Here is a 27,576-nt window from a genome sequence, read left to right as displayed (position 1 = left end):
AAATGTTTATTCCACTCCCCCCTCCTCACACAAGATTTCGGTAATTAAGGAAAGTAGACAAAAAAATGATTCCATATTTCAAGAATTCCCAATGTTTTCAGACCAAAATCTCAATACTTTCGTAATATCATTGTGGACAAACGGTCTATTATCCCATGGCTACCCTGGTGAAGCACATAATACGTTCTTAGCTTCCCACTGTATTTTTTTTTTGCTTTTTCCAAAAAAGCTCATCCTTTTCCCTTGGTGATTCACCCTAGGAAGGTGCCCAAAGAGCTGGCTCAGCCTTCCTCTGCTCTTGCTAGTGCCAGCACTCTCAGGCTCCCCAAGGCTGTGGTTGAATGCAAAGAAAATGACATCATGAGCCAGGAGACTTGCTTTTGAGCATCAGCTCTGATACTTTCTAGCTGAGTGATCATGAGTAAGCCGTGTCACTTGTCAGTTTCATCATCTATACAAATGATCTCATTGGGTTTGATGATGCTCCCAGTCCTTCCTGTTCTAACTTCTCTCTTCCCAAGAGAAGCATGTGGAGGGCTTCTGTCCTATACCCTTACCTTTTTCTCCTCATAAGCTCCAATTCTTTGGGAGCACCCAAGCTCTCTCTGATTCACCCCTATTCTCCTAAAGAGTACACCTATGTCATATATAACCTGAAGGAAGAAAGAAGGGGGAGTGTACTTCCTCTCTCCAAATTAAAATACAATTCCTCAAGAGTAACTTGGACAATAAGGTCTTTGAGACTTCAAAAGCTAGGGGCACAGTGGGTCCAGAGTTCAAATCCAGCCTCAGACACTTGACACTTACTAGCTGTGTGACCTTGGACAAGTCACTTAACCCCAATTGCCTCATCAAAAAAAACAAAAATGACTGGAGTGATTGTTGTAACTTTGGGTAGTCAACCCAGGATGCTTACTCATCAGCTTTGGAGACAAAAGAAGAGGAAAAACACCATGCCTTAGTTTCATCTCCACAGATACTTCTAATTTTTAGACTAAATCAAAACATGGTAGCAAGATGGACATGGGACAGCATTTGGTTTAAATCCTGAAAAAATGAGGAGAGGGATGGAGACACCTTTAAGTTTGACTTTGAGGCCAGGGAGGGAGGTGAACAGCAAGCATGCTATTCTCTATAAATGGGACCCTTGAATTTCCAGTCCTAGGTTCTGTATCATCATCTCAACAGCTTCTTAGTCTCTGGCATTTCTCCCCCCTCTAACAAGCTTAAACTGTCATTTCTTTTGTTTTGACAGGTGTGCTTTTAATAGCCAAGGCCTAAATTCCCTCAGCCAACATTTCCACAAGACTCCCCAACCCCACTCCCTGGCTGTTTTTTACCTGCATGGAAGATTTCACTGTTTTCATTTTGGATTTCATGGAAATGCCAAGTGGTTAAGCTTTTCTCACCTATTGGGAAGATTGCCTCCCATGGAGGTCCCAGCGGGACATTTCTAATGAGCTTTGCATAACTTAATGTAGAATTTGATTGAAAACAAGGGGCACAGATACACATACAAATACAAACAAGAGCTGATGGTCCAATGTCTTGGTAGCCTTGAAGATTTTTCACTCATAGACTCTGAAAAACTTATGGTTAGTCACTTAAGTTTAGCTGAGGGCCCCTAAAGAAACCTAATGGTCCTTGTTTTTTTGGAAATCTTTTTGATTTCTTACAAACACCAAAGTGGTATCTGCAGCCCTATGGAGGGGAAGTTCAAGATTATTCCTCCTACCCTGATTGGATTGATAAAGCATTTAAAGGCTTGAGTTTTCCAAGAAAAAGAGACTTTTAAAAATGGATTTTTTTTTGGCCTGTCTTCAAGATCAAGAGTTGCCTGCAGGAATTTCCTGTGCCATGCTTAAATTAATTTCTGAAAAGGTTAATCCAATAGCATGTTGTTTTCACATTGACCCCGTGCATATTTAGTAAAAAGAAAAAAGGGGAGATACTTGGGTAGCCCGATTTTTCTGAACAAAATCCTCACTTGAATGCGTTCCATTAGGGGTGAAAGTGTGTCTGCCATTCATGAAGGGAGCCCTTCCTGCTAGTCTCTTCAATGGCAATTGGTCTCAGTTCCACAAAAAGCCTAGATATCCTCCTGCATCTTAGTATATAGTACCCGGTTTCTGCTGATAATAGGACATGGGAGACAGAGCATCACTTTATTGCCAGGTCCCAGCCAAGAACAACAAGGGAAAAGAAATTGCCTTTTAAAAACCCTGCAAAATGTTTATGAATTCTAATCCTCAGCACATGAATAAATACATCTGACAAAGTGCAGAGTCCCTTACCAAGGCCTTGCCTGACCTTCCTAATTTGAGTTCAATTACATATGTAGTGTTTGGAAGTCCAAGTCAGCCCTGCCAGTGTTTACAGCTCTGGATCTAGGTATTGTTATTTGTAAAAAAAAAAAAATCCCACATAATAAGTCATAATTGCCTAATTAATCACCTCAAGAGGGAGCATTGAGGGAAGGTGGGATTTGAAATAGCCAGAACTGGCATTTGAAGGAAGCTGTCTTTGGTACATTATCTATGGAGGGGACTCAAAAGCAGCTATGAAAAGGACATGCAAAGAGGGATTCAGTGAGGGCTCAACCCAATGCCTGGAACATAGTAGGTACTTAATTAATGCTGGATGGCTGATTGAAGGTAGGAATACAGTACATTTTATACACTTTTTTAAAGGAATGAAATTTAAAACTTTGCTCTTACCAGGCTGCAAGTCACAATGACCTCTGAACTATAGGGGGAAAAATATAGAAAAAACCTGGGGTTGGATTATAAATTATATTGTCAATGGACGTGAGAATAACTCTTTGTTTCTTGACTTGTTTCAAGAATGGTGCTTTCATTTCCTTTTCCCAATGAATTATAATGTATATACAGACTTGTGCTTATCTTCCATTTTTCATTTTAAATTTCTTTTATTTGATTAGCCAGCTCTGCTGCCCTTGAAGGAGATAGACTTGAAAGAGCAAACAGACTTTCCAATTTGAGATTACCTAATCCATCTTTTATCCAAAATGTCTTCGTGGGAATTCAATATTCCAGGGCCATGCCCTTAAGAACACTCTAGGGAAATAAAGCACAAAAACACAAAGAGTATTTCTAAATTTCTTCACTCTCTAGACCATGACTGAACAAATTTTGGGCTATGTCCACATAGTGAAAGAAAACCCAGTGGAAAACAATGAAGATGGCATTTTGGGCATTGAGTCAGATCAAATTTATGGTTTATATGTCATTATTTAATACTCTGTGTCTGTGTGTGTGTGTGTGTGTGTGTGTGTGAGAGAGAGAGAGAGAGAGAGAGAGAGAGAGAGAGAGAGAGAGAGAGAGAGAGAGAGAGAGAGAGAGAGAGAGACTTAACATAGGCAATTCCACTGCCACATGAAATTGAATGCATAGATAAATACATCATGCAGTTATCATTTGGTCAGCATAGGTTTCCCCTCCTGGGAGGTGTTCAAGGAGAAGCTATACAGCAACCTGCCCATTATGTTATGGTGGAGATTCCCTTTAAGAGTATGTTGGACTAGATGGGCACTAAGGTCTCTTGTAATTCTCAAATTCTATGATTCTGTGTGTTTTTTTTCCCCCACTGATCTAGATAGCAACTCACTTGTAATGAAGAGTCCTAGCTGTCCGAGGCTCTTAAAAGTTAAATGACTTTCCTCTGGTAACAAAGTCTGCAATTATAAGAAGTAGCATTTGATCCCAAGTCTTCCTAACTCCAGGTCAAGCACTCTATCTATCGTGCCATGACATCTCTCTACAGAATACATAGATCTATGGATTAATCACCATTTGTGTGTGTGCCTATGTATACACCTACCTATACATTATGGGGAATGGCCAATTAGGGACAAGTCCAGAAAGGATGATCATATTTGCCTTTCCCAATGGGTTATATGTGAAGATAGTTTCTAGTTTCTTCTACTCCAACAAGAAAGTAGACGTTGAGGGCCTACTTTTGTTGATAAGTAACAGTGGTTGGTCCTGTGGGATAAAGAAGAGTTTTCTGTCTAGATAGAGACAGAGGGCTCAGTCTCAGGAGACACTGAGCAGGAACTGACTTCACATTAAAAAAAAAAAAGGATCAATACGCCTATCCTTAAACCTTTTTCACTTTTCCTTTCTGATCCAGATAGTGATTGAGGTAAGAACTGTTGTGATCTGCTGTGGGTGGGGATAGAGGTAGTAGCTAACATGTCTTCCACCTGGCTGCCATATGTCTGGGAGCTAATGGCATCTCTGTTTCTTTTGTGCTCACTGTTCTCTGGTAATAGATGAACAAGCTTTCTAATATCACGGCACTCAAGCAACCTGCTTGACCCAGACTGGAAGGGAGTTGACTCATCAGCTGAGACACAGCCCTTCAAGGAATCAGCTCAGCTGAGCAAAGGAATAACTCATCCATCACCAAGGTAACCTCTAAAAGAAGTTGGTGGGGACTCTATGAAGGAAGAAAAAAGACCCCTAAGGCCAGGATTCACAAGGCATAGCTTTCCTCCACATGTTTCCTACATGTGTGCCTCACTGCTTTTATACTTAAATGTTCAACCCTATATTTCCGAAGATTGTGTGCATCCAGAATGGAAAATACACCTCCATTTCATTTCTTTTTAAGCTTATATCCCTGCTATATCATCTCAGCAACTATCCCCTTTGTAAAAGGTAATCAATATGAAATGGTTGGTAAATATTGGGGAACACACCACATAGGCACTCATGATTAACAGTATGAGAAAACCCAACCTTGTGGGGTTACCCATAGAATCCTGAGGGGAGAAGTAGCCATTGTCTTCTGGGAACCTAACATGCTAATCTAATGTAAGTTGGGAGAGTGAGCCCAAAGATAATTACATACTTGTGAATGTATGTATGTATGTATATATATATATATATATATATATATATATATATATGTACACGCATGTGTACATAAGTTTGTTGTTGTTCAGTTATTTCAGTTGTGTCTAATTCTTTGTGACTCCCACTTGGGTTGTCTTGGTAAAGATACTGAAGTGGTTTGCCTTTTTCTTCTTCAGCTCATTTCGTAGATGAGAAAACTGAGGCAAACAAGGTTAATTGACTTGCCCAGTATCACACAGTTATTAAGTGTCTGAAAGCCAGATTCGAACTCAGGTCTTCCTGACTCTAGGCCTGGGGGCCTATCCACTGTGCCACATAGCTATCTATATACATATGTATACAGTTCCAAATGTGTGAGACTATCTTTGACTAATGTTACTTTATATCTCTGCATTTCAGAATTGTTCTGCTTAAAGATAAAAGAAAAGTCAAGTGGCCAAAAATAATTCCATGTGATACACTTTTGTAATCCTCAGCTGATTTCTGAATCCCAATTTCCTACCCCACCTGGACATTCAGAATGGCAAGTAGAATGGGAATTTCCTGACCTCTTAGGAAAATGAATATGGCAGGAGCTAGAAGAAACATGGGTTTCTTAGTCAACTCAATTTAATTAAGAAAAAGTATGTGTGTGTATATGTTGGGGGGAGGTTCATGGACTTGGGCAGCTTGATGATATCTATGGACCCCATCTCAGAACAAGGGTTTAAGACAACTGATAATTATTTTGAACCAGCACTATGAAAGTTGATTTGGAATTTCAGCCCTCTCTTCAACACACAGACCACACAGAGCAGAACCTCCATTCCCACTGGCTACAAAGCCCCACTTGGAAGAGTATGGTTGGACCCAATGAGCACAAAAGAGAGAATCTCCTCTGAATGAGCACACACTGAGCCAATGAAAGCCATAATTTCCTACCACAGAGCTGAAGAAGCTGTTGGCTTTTGCAGCCAGTTAACATTTCTTCTGGGCAGGTCAATCAGCCAGAGAGCCAGAATCCCCAACCTTCTGGGATTTTCTGCACATCTGGCACATGTCCTCACAATGCAAATATCAAAGCTGGTCTAGCTTCTCTGTGATGATTCAATATTTGAAACTGAGAGTCCAATTTAAGAATTAGGGGAGTTTGGACACCACAAGCAGACAAAGAGGGAAGCCACTACAAAGATGCACGATGTGTTTTTCGGTTAGCACACTTTCAAACCTGCAAATAAACCACACTCACTGCAACATTTGTTTTCATCTACTACATCTGCTAACATATATCAATTATATAATTAACATAAAGCAGACACAGCATGGAATAGAGGAAAGAGGACCATTGCCTGTCAGGTCAGAGGACACGGATTCAAATTCCAACTCTTGTCACTTGCTACCTACATAACAAATCATTGAACCTTTTGCGGGGGAGGAGGGGAGAGAAAAACAAGAACAAAAACAAAACCTTTCTTCAACTGTAAAATGAAGCGGTGAAGAGTTAGGTTTCGATCTGGCCAAAAACTCCTTCTCCCTTTCATTTTCTGTCATCTTCAACCATGTCTATCCCAGTGTTTTTCATTCAGGGAACTGTCCTGGGCTCTCTTCTCTTTTCTTTCTTTTGTTTCTCATTTGGTGTTTCATCAGCTCCCATGGATTCAATTACTATCTATCTGCAGAGAATTCTCAGGCCTATTTATTCAGCCTTAATCTCCCTCCTGAGCTACCCATACCTATGAAAATCTTAGGTTTGGCCAAAAAACCAAAACAAACAATTCTAACCTTTAAAACAGCCTGGCGTGAGCCAAGAGCAGAAACAGCTGGAAATATTAAGAAGAACTCTGTCAGGTCCGATTTCCAGATCAAGGCTTTAATTCTAAGAACTATGGATGCCTAGATAAAGTTTCCTTCTTTCTGAGGGTCCTCTAGACATATCTTCTGTGCTCTCTCAATAACTGGATGGAAAGGATTTCAGTGTGGGTTCTATAAGTGGAGTAGCTTCCTGTGGTATGAAAGAAAGAATTTCAAATCTTAGATGATCTAAACTGAGCTATGATGAGAGGCTTGCTTGCTACTCTCCTATAGATCTATGACGCCTGTGAGTGCATATGGAATCAAACAAGGTTACCATTTTTTCCAAAAGAGGAAAATACATTGCTGGGATGATGAGTAGATTCCCTTTGAATCGTTTGTTCCCCACCCCCTCCTCCAACCCTCTGCCCCTGAGACCCTTCATTTTTTTACCTCATTTTCTAGCAGGGCATTCACACAGGCTTCTGATGCATCACAGATGGCAGTGAGATCATGTCCTCCCTCCAGAGCCATCACCACATGTCCATCAGCCACCTGCATCAGTTGCCTTGTCAAATTACCGAAACCTATCAAGAACAAATATAATATTTGAAAATATGAAATCAAAAAACATCAAACGTCCACCAAAATCAAGAATTTCCCACCTGCAGTTTATCTGATTAGGTTCAGAGCCTTCACGCGCATATGGTCCAAGCCCCTTCATTTTATAGACAAGCAATCCATGAAGGATTACGCTCCTTAGGCAAGGTGACACAGTTTGGAAGTGGAAGGCCTGAGCTTTTAATCCAGAGCCATGGATTCAAAATCCAGGAATCTTACCATTACACAATAAACATCCATGATTTCACCTCTGTGAAGAGTTTTCTTTCCTGAGCAGATCATAACCCCCTCATACTTATCTGTGAACAGAGCAAGTAAGCTGTTTGAAGGCAAGGCTTACCTCCTTTTGTGCATCTATTCTAGAACTGGGTTCTTAATAATTATGGCTGATTGCTAGATGCCCTCACGATTTGCTGTGGCCCCCAGAACCGTGTTACTTCCTGAATGGGGAGGATGATTCACCCTGTATTCAGCTTGGCTGGCCATCAAATGAGAGAAGAATAAATATAATTTTTTTAAAAATGGGTTCAAATCCTAGGTGCTACTTACTTGGGATAATTACTACTCCCTTTGGGAATGAGTTTCCTGACCTGTGAAATGATGGTGTTAGACTGAATAACCACGAAGGATCCTTCCAGTTCTCAGTCAGTAATTCTCTCAGCATGAGTTACTGGGCCCATATGTGGAGCATTCCCAGTTGGGTGGGGGCTGTTAGATATTTACCAGACCCTGAACTCTATTAATATCAGCTTCATCCTCAAAATCACCTCCACACCATGATGAGTCCTCAGAAGCAGACTATAACAGAGAGTGCTATGTGATGAAACAGCTTCCTTTATTTCGGTATTGCATCAAACAAATACAGCCTGGTTAGAATAGGAAAATAGACTCTGGTAACTCTGCAAGTGGCACAGAATGTCAGAAAGTTATAAGACATAGCCTCTGATGTTGGATATAGATCAATGAAGACCTTATATAGTTTGGGGGGGTTTCCCATTGATATAAGGAAATATCACTTTGAAAAACCTAATTGATATTAACTTCTCAATGGATGTTGAGAGATATTAATTTGTCTTCAATATTTCCAGAGCACACAGGCTGGGGGTTTTTAGAAATGGTATTGTAGAAGCCATGATCTCTCAGGTATACTTCTAGAGCCCCAAGAGGAGAGGTAGTCAGCCTTGCTTTGGTGATTCAACATGCTAGTCTGACATGGGGTTGACACAGGGACTCCTAGAGCATGCGCTACAGTGAGAACAGGATAAAATGGTCCTTGACATGAGGGGGTTTTCTGTGCCCAGAGGAGAGAAAGTAATACCTAATAATGCTGCTGCTGTTGTTCAGTCCTTTCAGTTATGTCTGACTGTCTGTGACCCCATTTGGGGTTTTCGTGTCAATAGTCCACACCCAAAATTCCTAGACTGCAGGAAGTTGTCCCTGTAATGGACCTCAAATGTCATTAAGCCTAACCCTTTATTTTCACAGATAAGCAAATGGAGGCCCAGAGAAGCAAAATACTTTCCCAATCTTGCAGGACTAGTAAGTAGTAGGGGTAAAATTTGAACCCAGGTCTGCAGACACCAAATCTGGTGGCCATTCCACTCCATTGTGTCCCATCTACATTCCCTTCCAATTTGGAGATCGGGTGACTCAATCACTAAACCTGGAGGTGTCAGTAAACTACTCTGCCCCAACCAAATGGCCCTCAGCCTATTTTGTGATGAGTTAAGAATGATTTCTTATATTTGCAAATTGTTTTCTTGTATTTAAAAACATTCTTAATTCTTCAGCAGCACAAAGCAGGTAGAGAGTCTGATTCACAGTAGCTTGCCTACTCTTCTACTAACTAAAACAAGGTTCATGTATATAAGGGAGGTCTGAAAACATCACTGTCCCATACTGCAGCCACTCCCTGCCCCTCACTTGTGACAGTGGTGAGCCTCTCACTGAAGGTCTTCAGGAAAAGGCTGAATGATGGATGTGGGAAAACATTGAAGAAGAGATTCTGTGTTTGAGATGAAGATGATAAGGCAAATTCTCTGGTGCTTCCTATTCCTGAATTATTGATTGGTGAGAAAAGTGAGACGCCCTAAAAAGAAACTGACTTACTCAAGGATAGTATTAAGTGTAATAGTCAGCATTGGAACCCATGTCTTCTTACAGCAAATCCACTGGCTTTTGCATTACACCTGTGCTCCTTAGAGTGGGTCTGCCTTCTCATATTTATGTTTTATCATGAGATGGAACCCCTGTGACTATGCTCACAGTCCTAGGATCTCTTTCATTCCATCCTAATACTTCTGCACGATACAAAGTTTTTCCCAAGTATTTAATACTTGACAATCCAAGTATTTAAAACTGGAAGAAACTTTGCAATTCATCTAAATGCAGATGAAGACACTGAGGCAGAGAGAAGTGACTTGCTCAAGATTACACATTTAGTAAGTGAGGGGCAGGACCAGATTTCTAGATCTTCAATTCGGCCATGTTTTAGAAGGCATTTTTCCCATGAATTAAGCCAGCCAGGACTTTACTGACATATTTAAAGAAGAAATATTAATACATCAAACTATTCCTTGTGCTGAAACTTCCTACCAATTTAGGTTTTGATCAACTAAAGTCATTACTAAGAGGTTCAAATTACATATGGGTTGAATAACAAAGAAAATCCCCAACCTCTGATTTAAGTTCACCCTTTCCCCTTAAAATGAAAAAAAAATCTATAAAAGACTAAATTTAGATGGGATAATAAAAAAAATTGGAGGCCAGAATGGAATGAGGATCACCTTTGATCTTCAGCCAATTTCCACTTTCTTTTACCTACAGGGCTTATTTCCACCCACATGTTACACATGTGATTTTAGGGTAAGAGAATGAGGCAGCAGGATGTTGAGCTCTGCCCTCTACAAAACGTCCCGGTACAAAGAGACACCACATCCTCTCTGAAGTCCCAGGATGCTCTGCTGCCCACCCTTACCTTAGGAGTCCAGGTTAAGGGACCCTTCCTCTGTCTCACAGACCACAGGTCTCTGATCAATCCATGGCCACTGCTAACATCAACAAAATGTTTTGCAAGATCAAGTCAGCCAAGCTCACCACAGTATTAATTTTTTTTTTGGGGGGGCTGCTGAGAGGCCATGGCTGAAATATATTGTTTTGTTTTATTGTTTGCTTATGGTCAAATATCACCAAGAATTCATCAGAATATTCTTGGACTTTCCATTCTGCATTCCCCTGCCCCCCAGAAAAATTCAGTTAAATCAAGAAAACATTTCTTAAACATGACAAGCACTGAGCTAGGCATTTGGGTTACAAAGACAAAAGCACGACACTCCCTGGCTTTAAGGAGTTCACATTCTGTAAGGTAAAATCTGTATAAGAAGCAAAGTGTATACAAAGAGATTTCAAGAAGAAAAGGATTAACAATTGGAGGGATAAAAAATGTCTCATATAGCAGGTGACACCTGGGCTTAGAAGGGAGCTAGAGATTCTGAGAGATAGGGGTCCTTTGGCAATCTGATGAAAATTACAGATCCCTTCTCAGAATCATGTTTTCAAATGCATAAAGTAAGATAGATTGGTCTTTAAAGAAAACCAATCACATTGAAATGAATTACCAAACACCTTTTAAAAACCAAGTTCATGGACCCTAGGTTAAGAAGCCCTGGATTAGATGGTCTACCTCTAATCCAATGATTCAAACAATTCATCAATCAGCATGTATTTATTAGACGTCTACCATGTGCCAGGCACTGGCCTATATGCTAACAGAAAAGAGAGAAATCTCTCACTACAACTACGTGACAATATTATTTTAAAACATAGTTGATGCTTATTTACATTTCTAGTATCATCTAATAGGCATCCGTACGATACCGTTCTTACTGGTTTACTAGAAAGGGTCATTACATCTCCTATAGACTTAAGTTAACCCAGAAGTTTGCCAGGCTGGAATGAAGCCATGAGTTAGGTAACAGGGCTCTCATGATGATGCCCTGGCTGAGCTGGTGGGGTGTGGAAGGAAAGTGAGGGCCCCTGTGTTCACTAAGACTAATGCTACCAAGATGTATAACAGACCCTTGGACCTTTCTGACTCTGCTGTGACCTTATCTTCCTTTCGGAAAACTTCATATAGTGAAGAATTATTAGAATGGAAAGAAAGAGATCCTAGGACTCTGAGCATAGTCACAGGGGTTCCATCTCATGATAAAACAGAAATATAAGAAGGCAGACCCACTCTAAGGAGCACAGGTATAACGCAAAAGCCAGTGGATTTGCTGTAAGAAGACATGGGTTCCAATGCTGACTATTACACTTAATACTATCTTTAAGTAAGTCAGTTTCCTTTTAGGAGGTCTCACTTTTCTCACCAATCAATGGGGTGACCTGGCTGATCTCTAAGGTCCCTTGCATTTCCACAGTTGAAGAGCCTATAAGCAGAATTTAACAACTGATTACTCATACTGAAAAATGCATATTTTCAATCCTAAGTCTTCTGGCACCTCTGAATTACATCAGTATGTAAAATAAAAAACAAACGTGCAATTTCATTGGTGTAGAACTTGCTTCTAGCAGAATCACCACCCATATACAACTTAGTAGATAGGTACAAGAGAGTGCCTAAAGCCCAGAGAAGACACGTTATTGTTCATTCATCACAAAGCTAGAGAGGACAGGGGCTGGGAGATCAACCCAGGTCCAGAACTCAATCCATGACTCCCCTTTGTTAGAACTATGAGGGGCAATTTTTACACCTGGGCCAAGGAGCACAGACCAAACAGACCAGACAGAAACTGTAGTTCACAGAGCACTGGTATTGGAGTCAAGGAGACCCGAGTTCAAATTTGCCCTCACATACTTGCCAGCTATGTGACCCCAAGCAAGCCACTTAACCTCTTTTTTGCCTCAGTTTCCTCAACTGCAAAAGGGGGATAATAATGGCATTTACCCATCAGGGTGGTTGTGAAGATCACATAAGAGTATTTGATGGCACATAGTAGGTGCTATATAAATGCATATTCCTTTTGCATGAATATTGCTAGGGGTAGGAGAGTAAAGTTTGAGAGCTTCTCATTTTAACTCATTTTTCTTACCAGCTAGGCTTTTTTGTTGTTGTTGTTGTGTTTGGCTAGTCAATGGTTAAGTGACTTGCCCAAGGTCACACAGCTAGTAAATGTTATATGTCTGAGGCCGCATTTGAACTTAGGTCCTCCTGAATCCAAGGCCAGTGCTCTATCCACTGCACCACTTAGCTGCCGCAGCTAGGCTCTTAATATAGTTGGTTTTGTCTTCTGAAGAATGGTAGGGATTGAGTACCCTCTCAATTTCAGCACCCTGGGGTAAAATCCCATTTGCTCTGCCCTAGTTATGAATTTGCCATGTTGTCTTCCAGCATCCTTCAATTATTAGAAACAAATCCAGTGTTGGCTTTTCTGTAAATATTGCTGAACTATGCAGTCAATTGGATTTTGGCCTCTGTGCACTGGGGCAGTTTTTGCTGGGCTCAGTAAAATGTACAGTGTGTCAGCATTTTTGGTGGTGTCAGAACATAAATTGATCAAGAACAATCTTTAAATAGAGCTTTGCTGTAAGAATATGCAGGGATCTAACCAAAGGAAATATATTTAATAGCCAAGCCAATGACCACAAGAGAGTTCGCCAAAGAAAATGGCACTTCTCCAAAAGGTCTCTATCAAAAAATTTAATAACCATTCACAAGAAGGGGGAGGGGGGCTTGTAAGGGAGCAGGAGAAGGGAATGGGTCCCATCATTCTGTTTTTCTGAAGCCTGTAAAAATGTTGGTTTTTTATTAAGCTTGACCCTTAAGAAGAAATATGATTATGCATCATCTTTCCGTCTTTTCACGGAACAAAGTGTGGACCACTTCATTTACTGTCAGACGTTTGATGTGATGACTGGTTTTGCTGTGGTTTTTCTTTCTTTTTTATTAATTGTTGTAAAGGATAGCTCTCTGGGGTGGGGAGAGGGAGGGACCTATTGAGAAATGATGTAAAACTAACACATCAATATAAATTATTAAGAATAAAGAAAATGCAACATGTAATTCCTACCTGATAGAAATGGTTTATAAAACATTATTATTTCAGAGCTACAACATTTCAACATCAATCTTTTGGATTTGATATGTTTTCAATGCTGGGGAAACAAAGATGCAAAATAACATTGTTCCTACTCTCAAGGAGACTACCATCCATTATTACAGACACATATGGCATAAAATAGACTGTGATGGAAAAAAAGAGAGATCCAGAGAAAATATTTTGGGTAATTTGGGGAGGGAGAGGTTGCTCTCAACCAGTGATGGGGTGGGACACAAAAGCTTCTTGGAAGAGGTGAGCTCGAGTGGAGCCTTGAGAAAAGAAGCTGGTTTCGGTCAGCAGAGATGAGGAAAGAGTACATTCTAGGCATAGGAGAGGATCTTTACCCATCTCCAGAGCCATGTTACTGTCAAGTCAGATCAGAGACCTGACTGTGGTCTTGTCTTATCTGGCAAGAACAACATAATAAGAATTGTTGAAATAGGTTTGAAGCCAGGTTAGGAAGACTTTGAATGTTAGATTGGGGACTGCATATCATACAGTGGGAAGGGGCCTCAATTTGGAGACAGAAGAGATGGATCTGAATTCTGTCACTGCCTGTGTAACCTTGGGCAAGTCATTTAATATCTGTGGTCCTCAGTTTCCTCATCTGTAAAAGGTGAGGGTTGCACCAGTGATCACCAAGGTTTCATCTGTCTGAAAATCTATAATCTTTATCCCACTGACCAATAGATGTTAAACTATGGGCCATAGAAAAGAGGAAGATGGGAGTTGGGAAGGGGAAGGTTTTGCAAAGATCCAAGAATCCCTATGTAAACTCATGAATTAGGAGAGGAAAAAAATCTACCCAATTTCTGACAGAAGAAACTCACACATGTAAGCATTATTATGTTTTAGAAGTTGGCAAATGCTGTGACTAATAACATGAATTCTTTCAAAAGCTTTACTGACTTCACAGAAGTTTTATGTTATTATAGATGTTCTTAATTAACAGATAATAGTATATCTATAATCATTGTCTTTTTTATGTTAAAACCTCATGCTCAAACAGGCTCAGAATCCTTGCTCTACCCAGTAGAAGTCTCTGAAGGCTTTGGAGGAGGTGAGTGACATGGTCAGATCTATTCCTTGGGAAGAAGTCCCTCCTAAGTTTTCTTTCCTCCAGACTAACCATGTCCCGTTACTTTAACGGACCTGTACCTGTCATGGATTCAAGGTCCTTCATCAGCCTATTTGCCATCCTCTGGAAACTCACCAGCTGATGAATGTCCTGCATAACCAGTGATGCCCAGAGCTGAATACAAAACTCCAAATGAGGCTGAACAAGGGCAGAGGACGTGAACTCATCACTTCCCTTTACCTGGAAGCCATGACTTTCTCAGAGCAGCCCAAGACTGAGTGAACTCCAGTGGCTGCCATGTCACCCAGTTGACTCACATTGTGCTTGTGATCTCCCCCAAACAAACAAAAATGCATCATTCCGGGAACAGTTGATATGTATCCATGACTGTCTCTCACCATATTTGAGGAGTTGTTCCCCTCGCCCAAATGCAAGATTTCACATCAACTCCTACTAGATTTAGGTTCAGCCCAACACTCTGGCCTTGCAAGGTGCTTTTAGATCCTCATTTTGTCATCTATTGGGGTAGTTCTCCTTCTTAACCTTGGGCCCTCAGCTGATTTGATGAGCATGCCATTTCTGTCTTTATCTAAGGCTCTGATAAGCTGAAGTGGCACAACACCATGCATAGATCTCTGGATCCCTTCTGGAGGCCACCTGGCACACTTACAATGAACCATTCACAGCTCCACTTGGAGGTTTCTCCTTTGAGTCAGATGAAAAGATTCTACATTCCTTGGGGTGTAACAGCAAATGAACTGGTCATGTCTCTTCTAACCATCACTTCCATTGACTAAACAACATTCATTTTTGTTGTATAGTGCCAAGCACTTCGGTAGTGAGAATCCTCCTTTTCCCCTAGGTTTTCAATAGCTCTGGCTCCTAGAGGCAGAAGCTGTAGCTCCTGCAGAAGCAACTGAAACATCGATCTCCCTGGAGAATGGTTGTGGGCAGGAAACAAGGCTTCTGCTAGGTATTAGAGATAAAAACTGGTTTTGCCCTCAAGGAACTTACATTCTTTTAGGCAAACAGCTTGTGTGCATAGAAATGGCCTTTGTGGCCCAGCATGCTCCCTCTCCTCCCACAAGGGGCTTCTATTTTAGACTCACCAAAGGGCTGAACTCAGCTGTGAGGGAGCCTGACTCCAAAGAAGGGGAGAACCAGAATTTTGGGATGTTCTTCTGTTTATTTGACCCTCAACTGCCATTTTTTTTCCCCCAGGAAAACTTCAACAAAGCTCCATTTTGACTGTCTACAAAGATCAATATAATCCTTTCTAGAAAAAAAAAAATTACTCATTATAAAAGAATAAAAAAAGAAAAAAAGGAAATATCAGGAACAGGATAGCTATTCCCACCCCACCCCCCCAATGCAAAAAGAAACTTCAGAAATCCCTTATAACAAAGAATAAAAATAAAAAGTGGATTTTATAAATGCACCAAAAATTTGTCAACACGTCAATTTCAACAATTAATGCATTGTTCCACATTCATAGTCTTCCCACCTTGGTAAATAAAAAAGGAAAGCACATTCTCACATCTCCTTTCCAAATCTTAGTTTAGTTACTAAGATACCAGAGATCAATATTGATTGTTTTCTCCTCCTTTCCATTTACATGGCTTCAGTCATTGTCTATGTTGCTTTCCTTGTTCTGTATTTCATTCTGCATCATTTCATCCAAGCTTCCATGTATTTAAATTATGAAATTGAATTAAAATTAAACCAAACTTCTCTCAAGAAATGACAGGCAAAGAGTAGATGTAGAATTGTGTACAATGATGACCACTTCAGTACTCTCATTAGATATTTCCCAGCGAGTCTTACTGTATTTCCTTAGTCATGAGACATGCCTATGGAATAGAGGTTAAATTTAGATGATGTTTGGGGTCAACAGAGGAACCTGTCTGGCTGCTCAGTGTCCTACAGAGCAGTGCAGTATAACAGTTCCTCAGATTTCTGTTTTAAAGTTAAATCTGACTGTTGCAGATCGTAGGAAAGTTTTCCCAGAGAAATCACCTTTTAAGACTTGTAATGTAGGAATTACTATAGTTGGCACTCACGATTTGTTTCAGACGATGTGGGGATCATTTGACTCATATAACCTCCATTGTTACAACAGGGAGGCTTTCATCTGTTTCCAAGAAGAGTTTATTCCACAGAGATGAAAGATCTTTATAGATGCCATGTTTAGTAATGGCTTAAATGTTTGTAGAGTTGCACTGAATTGAATTAAATGCATTTTGTTGGATTTTTTTAATGTGAATATATTAATATCTTTCTGAACATTTCAGTAGTCTTCAGATCTTCACTTATTTGTTGTCTCGAGATCCTTTCTAAATTCACTTTCAATGAAATTAGAAATGATTTTAGTACAAATATGGAAACTGATTTTGAATTTCTTTCAGATAACTTGAGCCAAGGTAGAAGTGATACTAAGGAATTGAATGCTCTTGGGTATCAATTGAGCCACCACTCCAAAGCTCCTCTCTGATGCCTAGGCTCTGAAATGATGATGATGATGATGATGAGAAGCTAACATCTACTTAGCACTTTAAGGCTTGCAAAGAATTTTGCATACATTATTTCATGTGATCTTCACAAGAACCCAGTGAGGTACAAAGTATTTATCACCACACTACAGACAAGGAAACTAAAGCACAGACAGATCGAGTGACTTGCCTTGAGTTGCACAGCTAGTTAAGTGTCAGAAGTGAGGAAAAGCTTTAACTATTATACGTCTGAGGGCCAGACGACCTAAAATTGGAGATGCTCACCCCTGGATCACCAGAAGGTGGATAAATGTTTTGTCTGCGGCAGCTCACAGACTGTCTATTAAGGTACAGAAGAGTTAAGTTCTGTGTCATTGAAGGGGGAACTCTCATCAATCAGATCATGAATCCTTGAGGCATTGTTTATTAATTAATAAAATAATCATGAGGGTTTTTAAAGTATTTTTATTTTTAGTTCAGACCTTTGATTTTCTTCTTGTGAGAGAACTTCCAGAGTGGGAATTTCCTCTATCAGCACAGCTTGTCTGTAACTTGTCGATAACTTTATATGATGATATATCTAGAGCCAGAAGGAATCTCAGAGACTATCTAGCACAGTACTCTCATTTTACAGATGAGGAAACTGAGGCCAATGGAGTTAAGTGACTTGACCAAATTTGGAGGCAGGATTTGAACCCAGTCCATGTTCTTTTCACTCTACTTCACTATCTTAGAGAGTTGCCTAAAGCACCAAGGGGTGATACTTACTTTAACATAGCTGGTATTTATATGTCAAAGGACAGACTTGAATCCAGGTCTTTTGGGACTCCAAGGCTAAACGAATCTCCCATATGTAATGCTGCATCTCAATGAATTCTATGATTGTATTAATTATGAATATATCACTACATTCATGATAGTAAAAACAGACATCATAGTGTAAGATAGTGATCCAGCACTTCAGTTTAAACAACTTTAGAAGAACCCTTGGGACTAAAGCCTCGAAAATGATTCTTCTAATGTTTAAGAACAAACAACTGATTCAAACGGATTCAAACAAACAAGCAAACAACCTCGGGGTGTGTCAGGATTCCTTGCATCTGCTCAGTTTGAGAACATCTGGGAGGAGGGTATAGAGAGCTGACCTTCGAGACAGAGAGAGAGAGAAACTCTCCATGAGATCCAGGGAAACTCCTTTCCTTGTTCAGCTGCTCTGGGCAACTCCCGAAAATGTGAAATTTCTAAAAAGAATCTGACTTGCATTGGTATAAAGAGCTTGCTTAAGGGAGTTCCTCATCCCAAGGAAACCAGGGGGCCAGTATTTGTCCCTAATGATTGTCCTTTTCACCATGGTTTTTGCTCAAGCATTCTCATAAATATGGCAGATGTAGGAAAGAATGACTTCAAAGTTGGATGAACTTTCAAAAGCCATTCTTAGGGACATTCCATGATCTTCTGAGATTCTCAGTACTTAAAAAGAATGGAGCCTAGAATGTTCACAGGTGCTATCTGGAACAAAGCTGGACAACAATGATGATCCTCTTTAGGCTGGGATGAGGGGAGAAGGGGAAGCTAGGCATTGCCATGACTTCAGAATTGTGGCTCAGAGTTTAGAACACAGCTCTGAAATCCTGCCTGAAGGTCCATGGGGCTCCATAGACTCACCAGAAGTTTAGCCAATCAAGGCACATGGTACTGACATCTGACATGAGTGATGCATGTGTGATGCTTGCAAACATCCCAGTTCTGTTTGGGACTTGGATTTCTCTGTAAAATAGTGTTGCTGCTTGTTCATCAGGTGTGGTAGAGTAGCAGCTGGAGCTTTGTTTGTTTGTTTGTTTGTTTGTTTTTGCTAAATTTGGACTCAGGGAAATCTGGGTTCAAAAACTGCTTCAGGTACACAATTAGATTTTACCAAGTGACAAGTCATGTGACCTCCCCATGCCTCAACTTCTCCACCTGTAAAATGAGGTCCTTGGATGCCATACCATATCCTCTTAGATCCCTTCCAACTTTGAACCTATGATCCCCATGACCTAATCTTCCAGAGTTTGGAGGAACATCTAATAGAAATATACATCATAAGCCCTACAAAACCAAGTCTGGAATTGCTGTATCACGTGGAAAGCCATCATCATAGTTGTTCAAATATTTCCATTTCTAAAGAAATGGCTCTGGGAAGGATTCTTGGACATCAAATGACTCAACAAACAATGTCTTGTTGAGTTAAATGTAAAAACAAATAAATAAGTAAATCCAGAGACATGTGAATTAAATTTTCCTTAAAATGCACAAATTTAAAAATTAGCACCAAAAAATTCTTAGAAAATGTTTTGGCTGCTGGGTGTATCACCATCCCTTCCCCTCCTTTCTCCCTCTATTTTTCCCCCCTCCTCACTGTAATGTTTTTGAATCCTTTGCCAAGCCCCAGATGCAGCTGTGTTTGCCCATACCCAACTGGCCGCTGTTTCCAATAAAGCATCAAACACATGGGATTCATTCTCTCTCTCATCAATGCTCATGCATAATTGCCTTAATAGAAGTGGGATTTGACTCAAAAGCAAGACAGACTCATACCAAAAAAAAAAAAAGAAAATGCCCTCACTCTGCTTTGCTTATAAACATATTTAGGTAGTATATTTGTAAGCAATTAATCAGATAGCTAGAAGTCACAAGAGTCCCAAACACTAACTCTGGCCATCGGATTAGCTCAAAGCCCATTGTCGTTAAGAGGCCCTTCTCACCCTTCCAGCTGCTCCTGCCTTCTTCTCTAAGATTTTTCCCCCATCCACTCTGTACACACCTTCTAGGTGCCGGTTATTAGTGGACTGTCTTACTCATTAGAATGTAAGCTTCTTGAAGGCACGGCAGGTGTGATTTTTGGCTTTCTTTTTATCCCTAGTGTTTAACACAATGGTTACCACATAGTAAGTGCCTAATAAATGCATGTGGACTAGCTGATTAGATCTGCAAGGGAATTTAGGCATTGTTAAATCCAATCCACTCATTTCACAGATGAACAAAGTGAGGCCCCGAGAAAAGAAGTATTTTGCTTAAGTGGTCCTAAGTGAGAAAGCCAAGATTTGGAGCAAAGTTCTCTGATTCTAGATCTAGGGTTCATTTCACTGCCTGGTGCTTCAGTACCTTAGGGACTCTTTCTCTGTCTCTCTCTGTCTCTCTCACTTTCTGTCTCTGTCTCTCTCTGTCTCTCTCTCTCTCTCTCTGTGTCTCTCTCTCTTTCTCCAAAGATGACAAATAAAGGCTAGGAAGCTCATATTTACAACATGGTATGTTAACAAGGGATGTCAAGTCCTGATGGGAAGTCACAGTGTGGATCCCAGGAAGCTGAACAGAACATAAGGACAGCAGGTACCTGATGGCTGTAGAAAAGTGGAGAAAAGGAGTTTCTCTGAGGCTGGCAGACTGGAGAGATCACTGAACTTGGACTTGGGAAGAACCAGGTTTAAATCTCAGCTCTGACACTTATTAGCTAGGACAACCCCCTCCCCCTCCCAATACTTAGTTTCCTTATCTACAAGATGGAACCTAATTTACAGGGTTGTGAGGATCACATGAGACATGAAAAAGCACCTGGCCAACGTAAAGGCATTCCAGTTCACTTAAATGAAAAGTTGTGCTCTGCAAGGCAGCAGTGTCTATTAGGGAATGGCATTTTAATGTAATGGAACATTATTGTGTCATGAATCAATTCATTAACAAGCATTTAATAAGTTCCTATTATGTACCAGGCGTTATGCTCAGTGCTGGGGGTACAAAGACAAAAAATAAAAAATAAAAGAATCCCTGCCCTCAAGAAGCTTCTGTCATAGTTACACAAGAAATGAGGAGTAGGAAGAATTCAGAGAAACACAGGGAGGCTTCGAATAGAACAATGTAAGTAGATGCAGAAGGTCCACACCAACCATGACCGCAGCAACCCAAATGGAAACAACACCAAGAGACATATGAACTCAGATGAAAGGCAAACACCAATCTTGCTTCCAGCACTTATGTCCCTGGATTCCTTTTATAGCAAGTGGCTTTGGGCCTTATTAAGACAATTTAACACACGTCCCTCCTCTCAGGAGAGAGTTGGGAGGTGGGAGAGGAGTATTAGTGAAATACTGAGGACGTCGACAGACACAATGTGGAGAATGTGCCAACCAGTTTTGCTTACCTGTTTGTCTTTGTTTCAGGGAAGGAGATCATGTTGAAGTAGGCAGGGAGGAGAGGGAGGAAATATTTAGAAATGACCATGATATAAAGAACCAGAGATGGGCCCTCATTTGGTTTCTCTAGAGATTGGACAATTGGTACAAGAACAATCTAACTTCAGAAATCTTTCTCCCATCTAATTCCCAGAGCTAAGTAATGTCAGCCGCCATATATCCCACAATGGCTGGGTATCAGTGCCTTATAAATTCTTTTAAGAAGGCCTTCTTCCATTATGCCTTCGAATTTGATCAGTTCCACAAAGCTCCTCAGGTACAATGCCTTCTGGCCCTTCTGATACTTACTTGCAATGTAACCCTGGACAAGTACCTTGACCTCTATTTGACTCAGTTTCCTCATCTGTAAAATAATAGCACCTGCCTCTCAGGAGTGTGGTGAGAATCAAATGAGATATTTGCAAAGGGCTTAGCATAGTTCCTGGCACATAGTAGGTGCTTAAGAAATTATTTCCCCTTCCCCTATGTCCCTGAGGGTCATTCTTGGTGAAAACATCATTTACAATTAGCTGGGTCACTATTTTACAACCTCAAGGCAACAGGCTATATGTTCTAAGTCAGCAAAATGTGATCATCTTGTAGGCAGGGGTTATGTTTTTTACTTTCTCTGTATTCCTGTGCTTTAGCACAGAGCCTAGCACACAGTAGGCATTTTAGAATGATTATTGACTGACAACAGCCATCACAGAGGCATTTGTGGCTTCCCTGTGGTCAAGCTACATGGACTTCTCAAGGCTTGGCCCATAGGAGGAAACAAGTCATTTATTGGGAAGGGAAGTGGGCACATAAGTCATACTGTTTGAAAGCCAAAAACTCACTCTGGGTATGCATTTTGCCCCAAATAGTACAGGTTTTTAATTTCTATACCCAAAATATGAATTACAAAGATAAACATCTGCCCTTAGGGCAGTGGTTGACAATGTCTTATTTTTCCCTGCCCTGAAACAAGTTTCAGTAACACTTCAAATTATAGGCTTCCAACAAGCATTTAATTTAGATTAAATTGGACAGTAATTGTACGTTAAATAAATAGGCCTGGGCTCCAAACCTATTTGTTCAGAATTAACAATTATGTAATAGAGAGGCTGCTATTGCAATTTGTTATTCCTGGAGAGTTTTTTAATGAATTAATTGGCCTTTAATTGATCTACATAAACAGCATTTACGAAAGTGAAGTAGAACCTTTGGCACGAAAAGTTCCTGGAGGTTCCAGGACTCTTTCCCGAAGTGGAGGGGGGGGAGTGGGACTAGGGTGAGAGGGGATTTTTAAACAACAGCTCTTTTCTCCAGGACTGTGGCACATACGCAGTGGGGTGGCCACAGGCAAAGTAAGATGTCACAGAACCATTGTAGAGGTTGCATTCCAGGCTTCCTCCTCCTGGGGCAAAGATAATCTTCATAGAATCACTGAAGCTGAGAATTTCAAGGGACACCAGTGATCATCTAGTGCAACCCGTCCATTAAAGGGCTCATTTAAAATGCAGAAGACCAAGATCATTTTTAGTATTTTTAATGATGATGATGATGACAGAAGTTTTATTGTGTTTTCAGGTTTACGAAGACCTTTACATATATTAACTCATTTAATCCTCACAACAACCTTATGAGGTGCTATTATTATCTGCATTTTATAGACGAAGAAACTGAGGCTGAGGTGAATGACTTGCACAGGGTAACGCTGTTAGTATCTGAGAGGGCATCCAAACTGAGGTCTTCCTGACTTCAGGTCTAATAGCCTATTCACTGTCCCACTTGGACGTCTCTAGACAATTTCCACATTCTGAAAACAAATGAGTTTATGACTCAAAACTCAATAACTATTCAAAGTACCTATTACTGCAAAGCCTAGTCGATCGGGTACCAATAGAGAATGAATGAATGAGCATTTATTAAGTGCTTACTATGTGCTAAGGGCTGGGAATACAAATAAAGAAATCAGATAGTCCCTAGCCTCCTGGAGGTCCCCTTCTAATGGGAAAACAATGCATATGGAAAGTTTCATTTGAAAATCAGATGGAAAGGTCTCATAGTATTTAGGTAAAACAGCAAAGCAGATGCTCCAGCCTCTTCTTTAATTTCACCTTCTCTGAGAAAATCTTATGTTTCTGATGCTGAACCATTTGTCAATGCCAAGGGTTTGCTAATGAGAACTTTCTTTTGTGGGGCTTCTGTAGCTGGGGCTGTAGCCCCTAGAGGAGCAGTTACCAGGCTGCATCTCCCAATAAGGGTGTTTTCCAGGATGATGCCAGAGAGCACTGGACTGGAAGCATTGCTGCTCCTGAGGTTCTTGGGGTCAGGGCTACGCGCTGCCTCTATCAAGGTCTGAAGGAAGATAAGTAGTGAACATGATAGGTAGTGATTTGACTTGCCCGGCACAGGCTGTCTCTTGTCTCCCTCAGGTTGCCCTGCTGCCTCAGCTAGTCTGCCTTTGCTGCCCTGTGAGTAGCAGTTGGCTGAGTAGAGCCTCCCCTGTCCCATGGGATTTGCCTCACCGAATGATAGCGATATGGGAGTCAACACCAGTGGGGTACAGGGTGCCGCCATTTCTAGCGCCCTGTACTTATCTGCCTACTGGGGTCAGCTGACGAGCTGTCGTTGCTGGTGATACACAACAATTTCCTCCCTCAGTTGTGGCTGCGTGCTGGGAGCAGGTCTGATGGTTTGAGGGTATTGCTCTTCCTAAGGCTCTTGGGCTCAGGGTCCTGACCTATCTCCATTAGGAGACCAAAGTTCAACTCAACACACTTCTAGAAACATGGATTAAGTGTTTGCTATGTGTAAGGCATTTTGCTAGCTTCTGAGAAAAAGAGGACAAAGAAGAAAAATAGCTTGCGTTCTCTACAGATAAATAAGATTGATTAAAATGTTTCCTTATCATTTCTACTAAATGTTAGAGTTGGAAGGGAATTCAGATGCCACATTGATAAAGGCTTATGCAGCACTTTCTATGTAAGTCACTTTATGAGGTGTTAAGGTAGAGACCTAAATTTAATAAGACATGGTCCCTACCCCCAAGAAGCTTGATTTAATGTTAAAATTTTTATGTTTAAAGGAGGTGAAGAAGAGGCCTGTTAAGTAGACTTCATTCATCAGTCATATACAACTTCATATTTCGTCAACTATGAACTCATTAGGGCTGTCAAAGATGGGGATGCAATTGCAACAGACAATTCATTAATTACTTCTGTTTTTCAATATAACTAGGCTGTATATCACACAATACAAATTAGAAAACAATAGGTATATGGGAGGAATAAATTTTGAAGTGTCATGAGATCAGATCAAGGAGAACTCATTTCCAGCTGGGGACACCATGGATGACACGACATATACCTTGACCTTGAAGGATGGGTAGGATGTCAACAGGCTGAGATGGAGGAAGAGGAGAACATTCTAGGAGTAGGGGACAGCATGGGCAAAGACCTGAAGGCAGAAATGTATCAGATATGTTTAGTGAATGATGGGTAGTTCTGTTGGGCTGAAACCTGGAATGTATATAGAGAACTCTTGAGCTAAAGTGGGAAAGGATCTTTGGCATCATATTGTGGAAGGCCATTGTCATGAGGCTAAGGAGCCTGGTATTATTCTCTAGGCTTTAAGGGAATGAGAGAAGAGTTACTTCAGGGCCAATGGATCAAGAAAAGTAAGAGGGCATCTAGGCACCAGAAACAGGCACTGAGTCTATGGAGTAGAATGTTAACAAAAAGAGGCAGAGGCCAAGGGGTGTGGGGGTAGAGAGGAGAGATCAAAGTTAGAGTGTAGTTGCCAGGACTTCTACAACCAGCTTGGCAAAGCCCACAATGCAGAAAGCAGATTCTCAACCAGTGATCTGAGAAAGATTGGAATCAAGAAGTCCTGGACACTTATCAAGAAGAAGTCTGTACATGATGGACTTAGACAACTAATTTTTCAGCCAGAAAAGATTTCCTTATACATCTCAATGGTTCTCAAACCAGGGATTCAGTAGGAGCAAGTATCTGGGAATTGGGTAGTAAATGCCTGGATTAATCCAATAAGTTGAATTTACCAAAAAGATTCTGAGAAGCATTTCATTGACTGGAAAGTCTGCAGGTTGACCAAAAAGGTGAATCTTATTCATGGAATCTTATTTACTTTTTCCCATCTGAAGTATCGCTCCTTTAGAAACAATGATTGGGTGTCCAAAATAACCTAATTAAGAATGGATGACAAAGGAGCTCCTGACAAATGATTAAGGTTCTCTGGTTTATATCACTATGTCTCAGAAGAAATGTGTGACTCATCAGAATCATCTTAAGCCTTGAGGACAATTCATTAGTGAGGAAGGACTCTCTTATGTGGTGCCCAGATGTTCTCCACCATCTGCTCATGTTAGCTCATTTCCTCCCAAGCACTTCTGCAATTCTGATGGCTGGGAGGGTGGTATTTGCTAGACAAGATTATTATGCCTCCCTCACGCAAATACTTGGTGATGCTATCCAAGATGGCCTCATTCATTTAGAATGAGGAGCAATGGATCCTATGGCTTGCTGTGTTGTTGCACATGGTAGTATATGCTGTCCATAGTTGGACTGTCCAATGTCAAATTGATGGGGGATGGAAGGATAGATAGATGGATGTGCAAAGACTCACTTCCCTTCTTTTAGTAGTCTGACCACTGTGTCAGACTTGTCACCAGGGCAGTCTTCTCACCTTTGTTCTTTTCTGCTGCCTCAGAATATAGAAGGACCTCTGAGGAATGTGCATTCAATTTCATTTGGCTGTTCTTGCTTTAATCTAGCCCAGGGTTTGGGAACCTGTGGCCTCAAGGCCACATGTGGACCTCTAGATCCTCAAGTGCAGCCCTTCGACTGAATCCAAACTTCACAGCATCCTAACCCTTAATGCCTCCCACTCTGACTCTAACCCTAACCTCCAACTCTATCATGTGAAATTCAGATTCATGTGGCCTCAAGGCTGCAAGTTCTCCACCCTCGATCTAGCCAAATGGATGAGCTAGGGTCTAGTTCATATTGACACTTCTGGACCTCTTGTGAGCTGTTATTTCTTAATCCACCCTCAAACAATTTATTATACTTCATTCATGTTGTACTCTAGGTTATTCCTTAAAGGGACTGGAAAATAAACTAATTGTGGGCACCCTAAGGATTGTATGACTCCTAACACCCTTTCTCTCCTTTCCTGCCCCTCTGATACTGTCCTGAGAGAAGGGAAGCTCCTCAAGGAATCTTTCAGTCTTGTCTTTATATCCTTGATGCAGAGCACCAGCTCTCAAACACAGTCCATGCTTAAGAAAGAAAATGAGACCAGAAATATAAAGAGCTTGCTGGAACAGTTACCTGGCAAACCTGAGTTCAAATACTGCCTCAGGTACTTACTACTTGTGTGACCCTGGGAAGGTCACTTACAACCTCAGTTTCCTTTTCTGTCAAATGGGGATAATAATAGCACCAACATTACAGGGTTGTTGTAAGGTTGCAAACCTTAAAGTACTATATAAAAAGGTAGCTATATTTATTATTATATAAATGGTAGCTATTATCATTAAATGCTCAGTGATTACTTGAAATATTTTATTCACTTAAAATTGAAGTTAGGGACACTTTCATTTCTACCATTGTACCCATAGCACCTAGAAGAGTACCTGGCACAGAGTAGGTGTCTAACGAATGGGTGTTGATTGATAGGAGAGGCCACATAGGACTCAGTCCCATGATGTATTTTATCTGTTTCATCCATCCCTACAGTCCAAAAATGCATTACACATTGGGTCCTAATGGGCAGAATCCTAGAAACTCAGCATCATAAAATTCAAGCAGGAAGGTTCTCTGTGGCCAGCTCGTCTGAGCTGCAAAAAATCTTTTCACTGTGACCCATGAAACAAATGATCATCTTGCCTCAACTTAGAGACTGCTGAGTAGGGGGAGTTTGCCACCTTTCTCCCAGCACAGAACTTCTCACTGGTTTGGCAGTCAGAGCTCCTCCAGCTTGGAGGCACCTGACAGCTTGTGTCAAGGACGCAGGTTCGCTTCCATGCCATGATGAGGCATCCGACATGTTTTGGTGAAGTGACATCCTAATACCTGATGACCTATGTCATCTGAGCCCTGCTCAAATTTACATTTCAATTGGGCTGCAGAGGTAGAATTCCTGTCTAGGACCATCACTACCTTTTAAGATGAACAATTCCATAATCCTACTATCCAACATTTTTAGTCATCAGGAGAGTTGAGGTTTCTTCACTATTGAACTGTGCAGAAACAATCTTTTGCCTGATACCCCATACACACTGAAAGTGTGGACATGATGATGTTAGGCACAGATGCCAAGCCAGGAAAAGGTAGGAATGATTGCCTGAGCATTATTCCAAAGCCCAGTTAAATAACCTCTCGTCCATGTAATGGACTCAATTTTCTGAGCAAATTGTTG

General features: G+C 40.8%; 1 protein-coding gene across 1 annotated transcript in view; it reads right to left on the bottom strand.

Annotated features, from left to right (window-relative positions):
- HDAC9 (histone deacetylase 9) overlaps positions 1-27,576 on the bottom strand; it is a 573,266-nt gene that overhangs the window by 59,199 nt on the left and 486,491 nt on the right. The window contains 1 exon segment of the mRNA XM_078150730.1: positions 7,104-7,237. Within this exon segment, the coding sequence (XP_078006856.1) occupies positions 7,104-7,237 (134 nt within the window).

The sequence above is a fragment of the Phascolarctos cinereus genome, unplaced genomic scaffold (assembly GCF_003287225.1).
Source record: "Phascolarctos cinereus isolate Bilbo 61053 unplaced genomic scaffold, phaCin_HiC Scaffold_1;HRSCAF=81, whole genome shotgun sequence".
Lineage (NCBI taxonomy): Eukaryota > Metazoa > Chordata > Mammalia > Diprotodontia > Phascolarctidae > Phascolarctos > Phascolarctos cinereus.
This window is presented reverse-complemented; position numbering and strand designations above follow the sequence as displayed.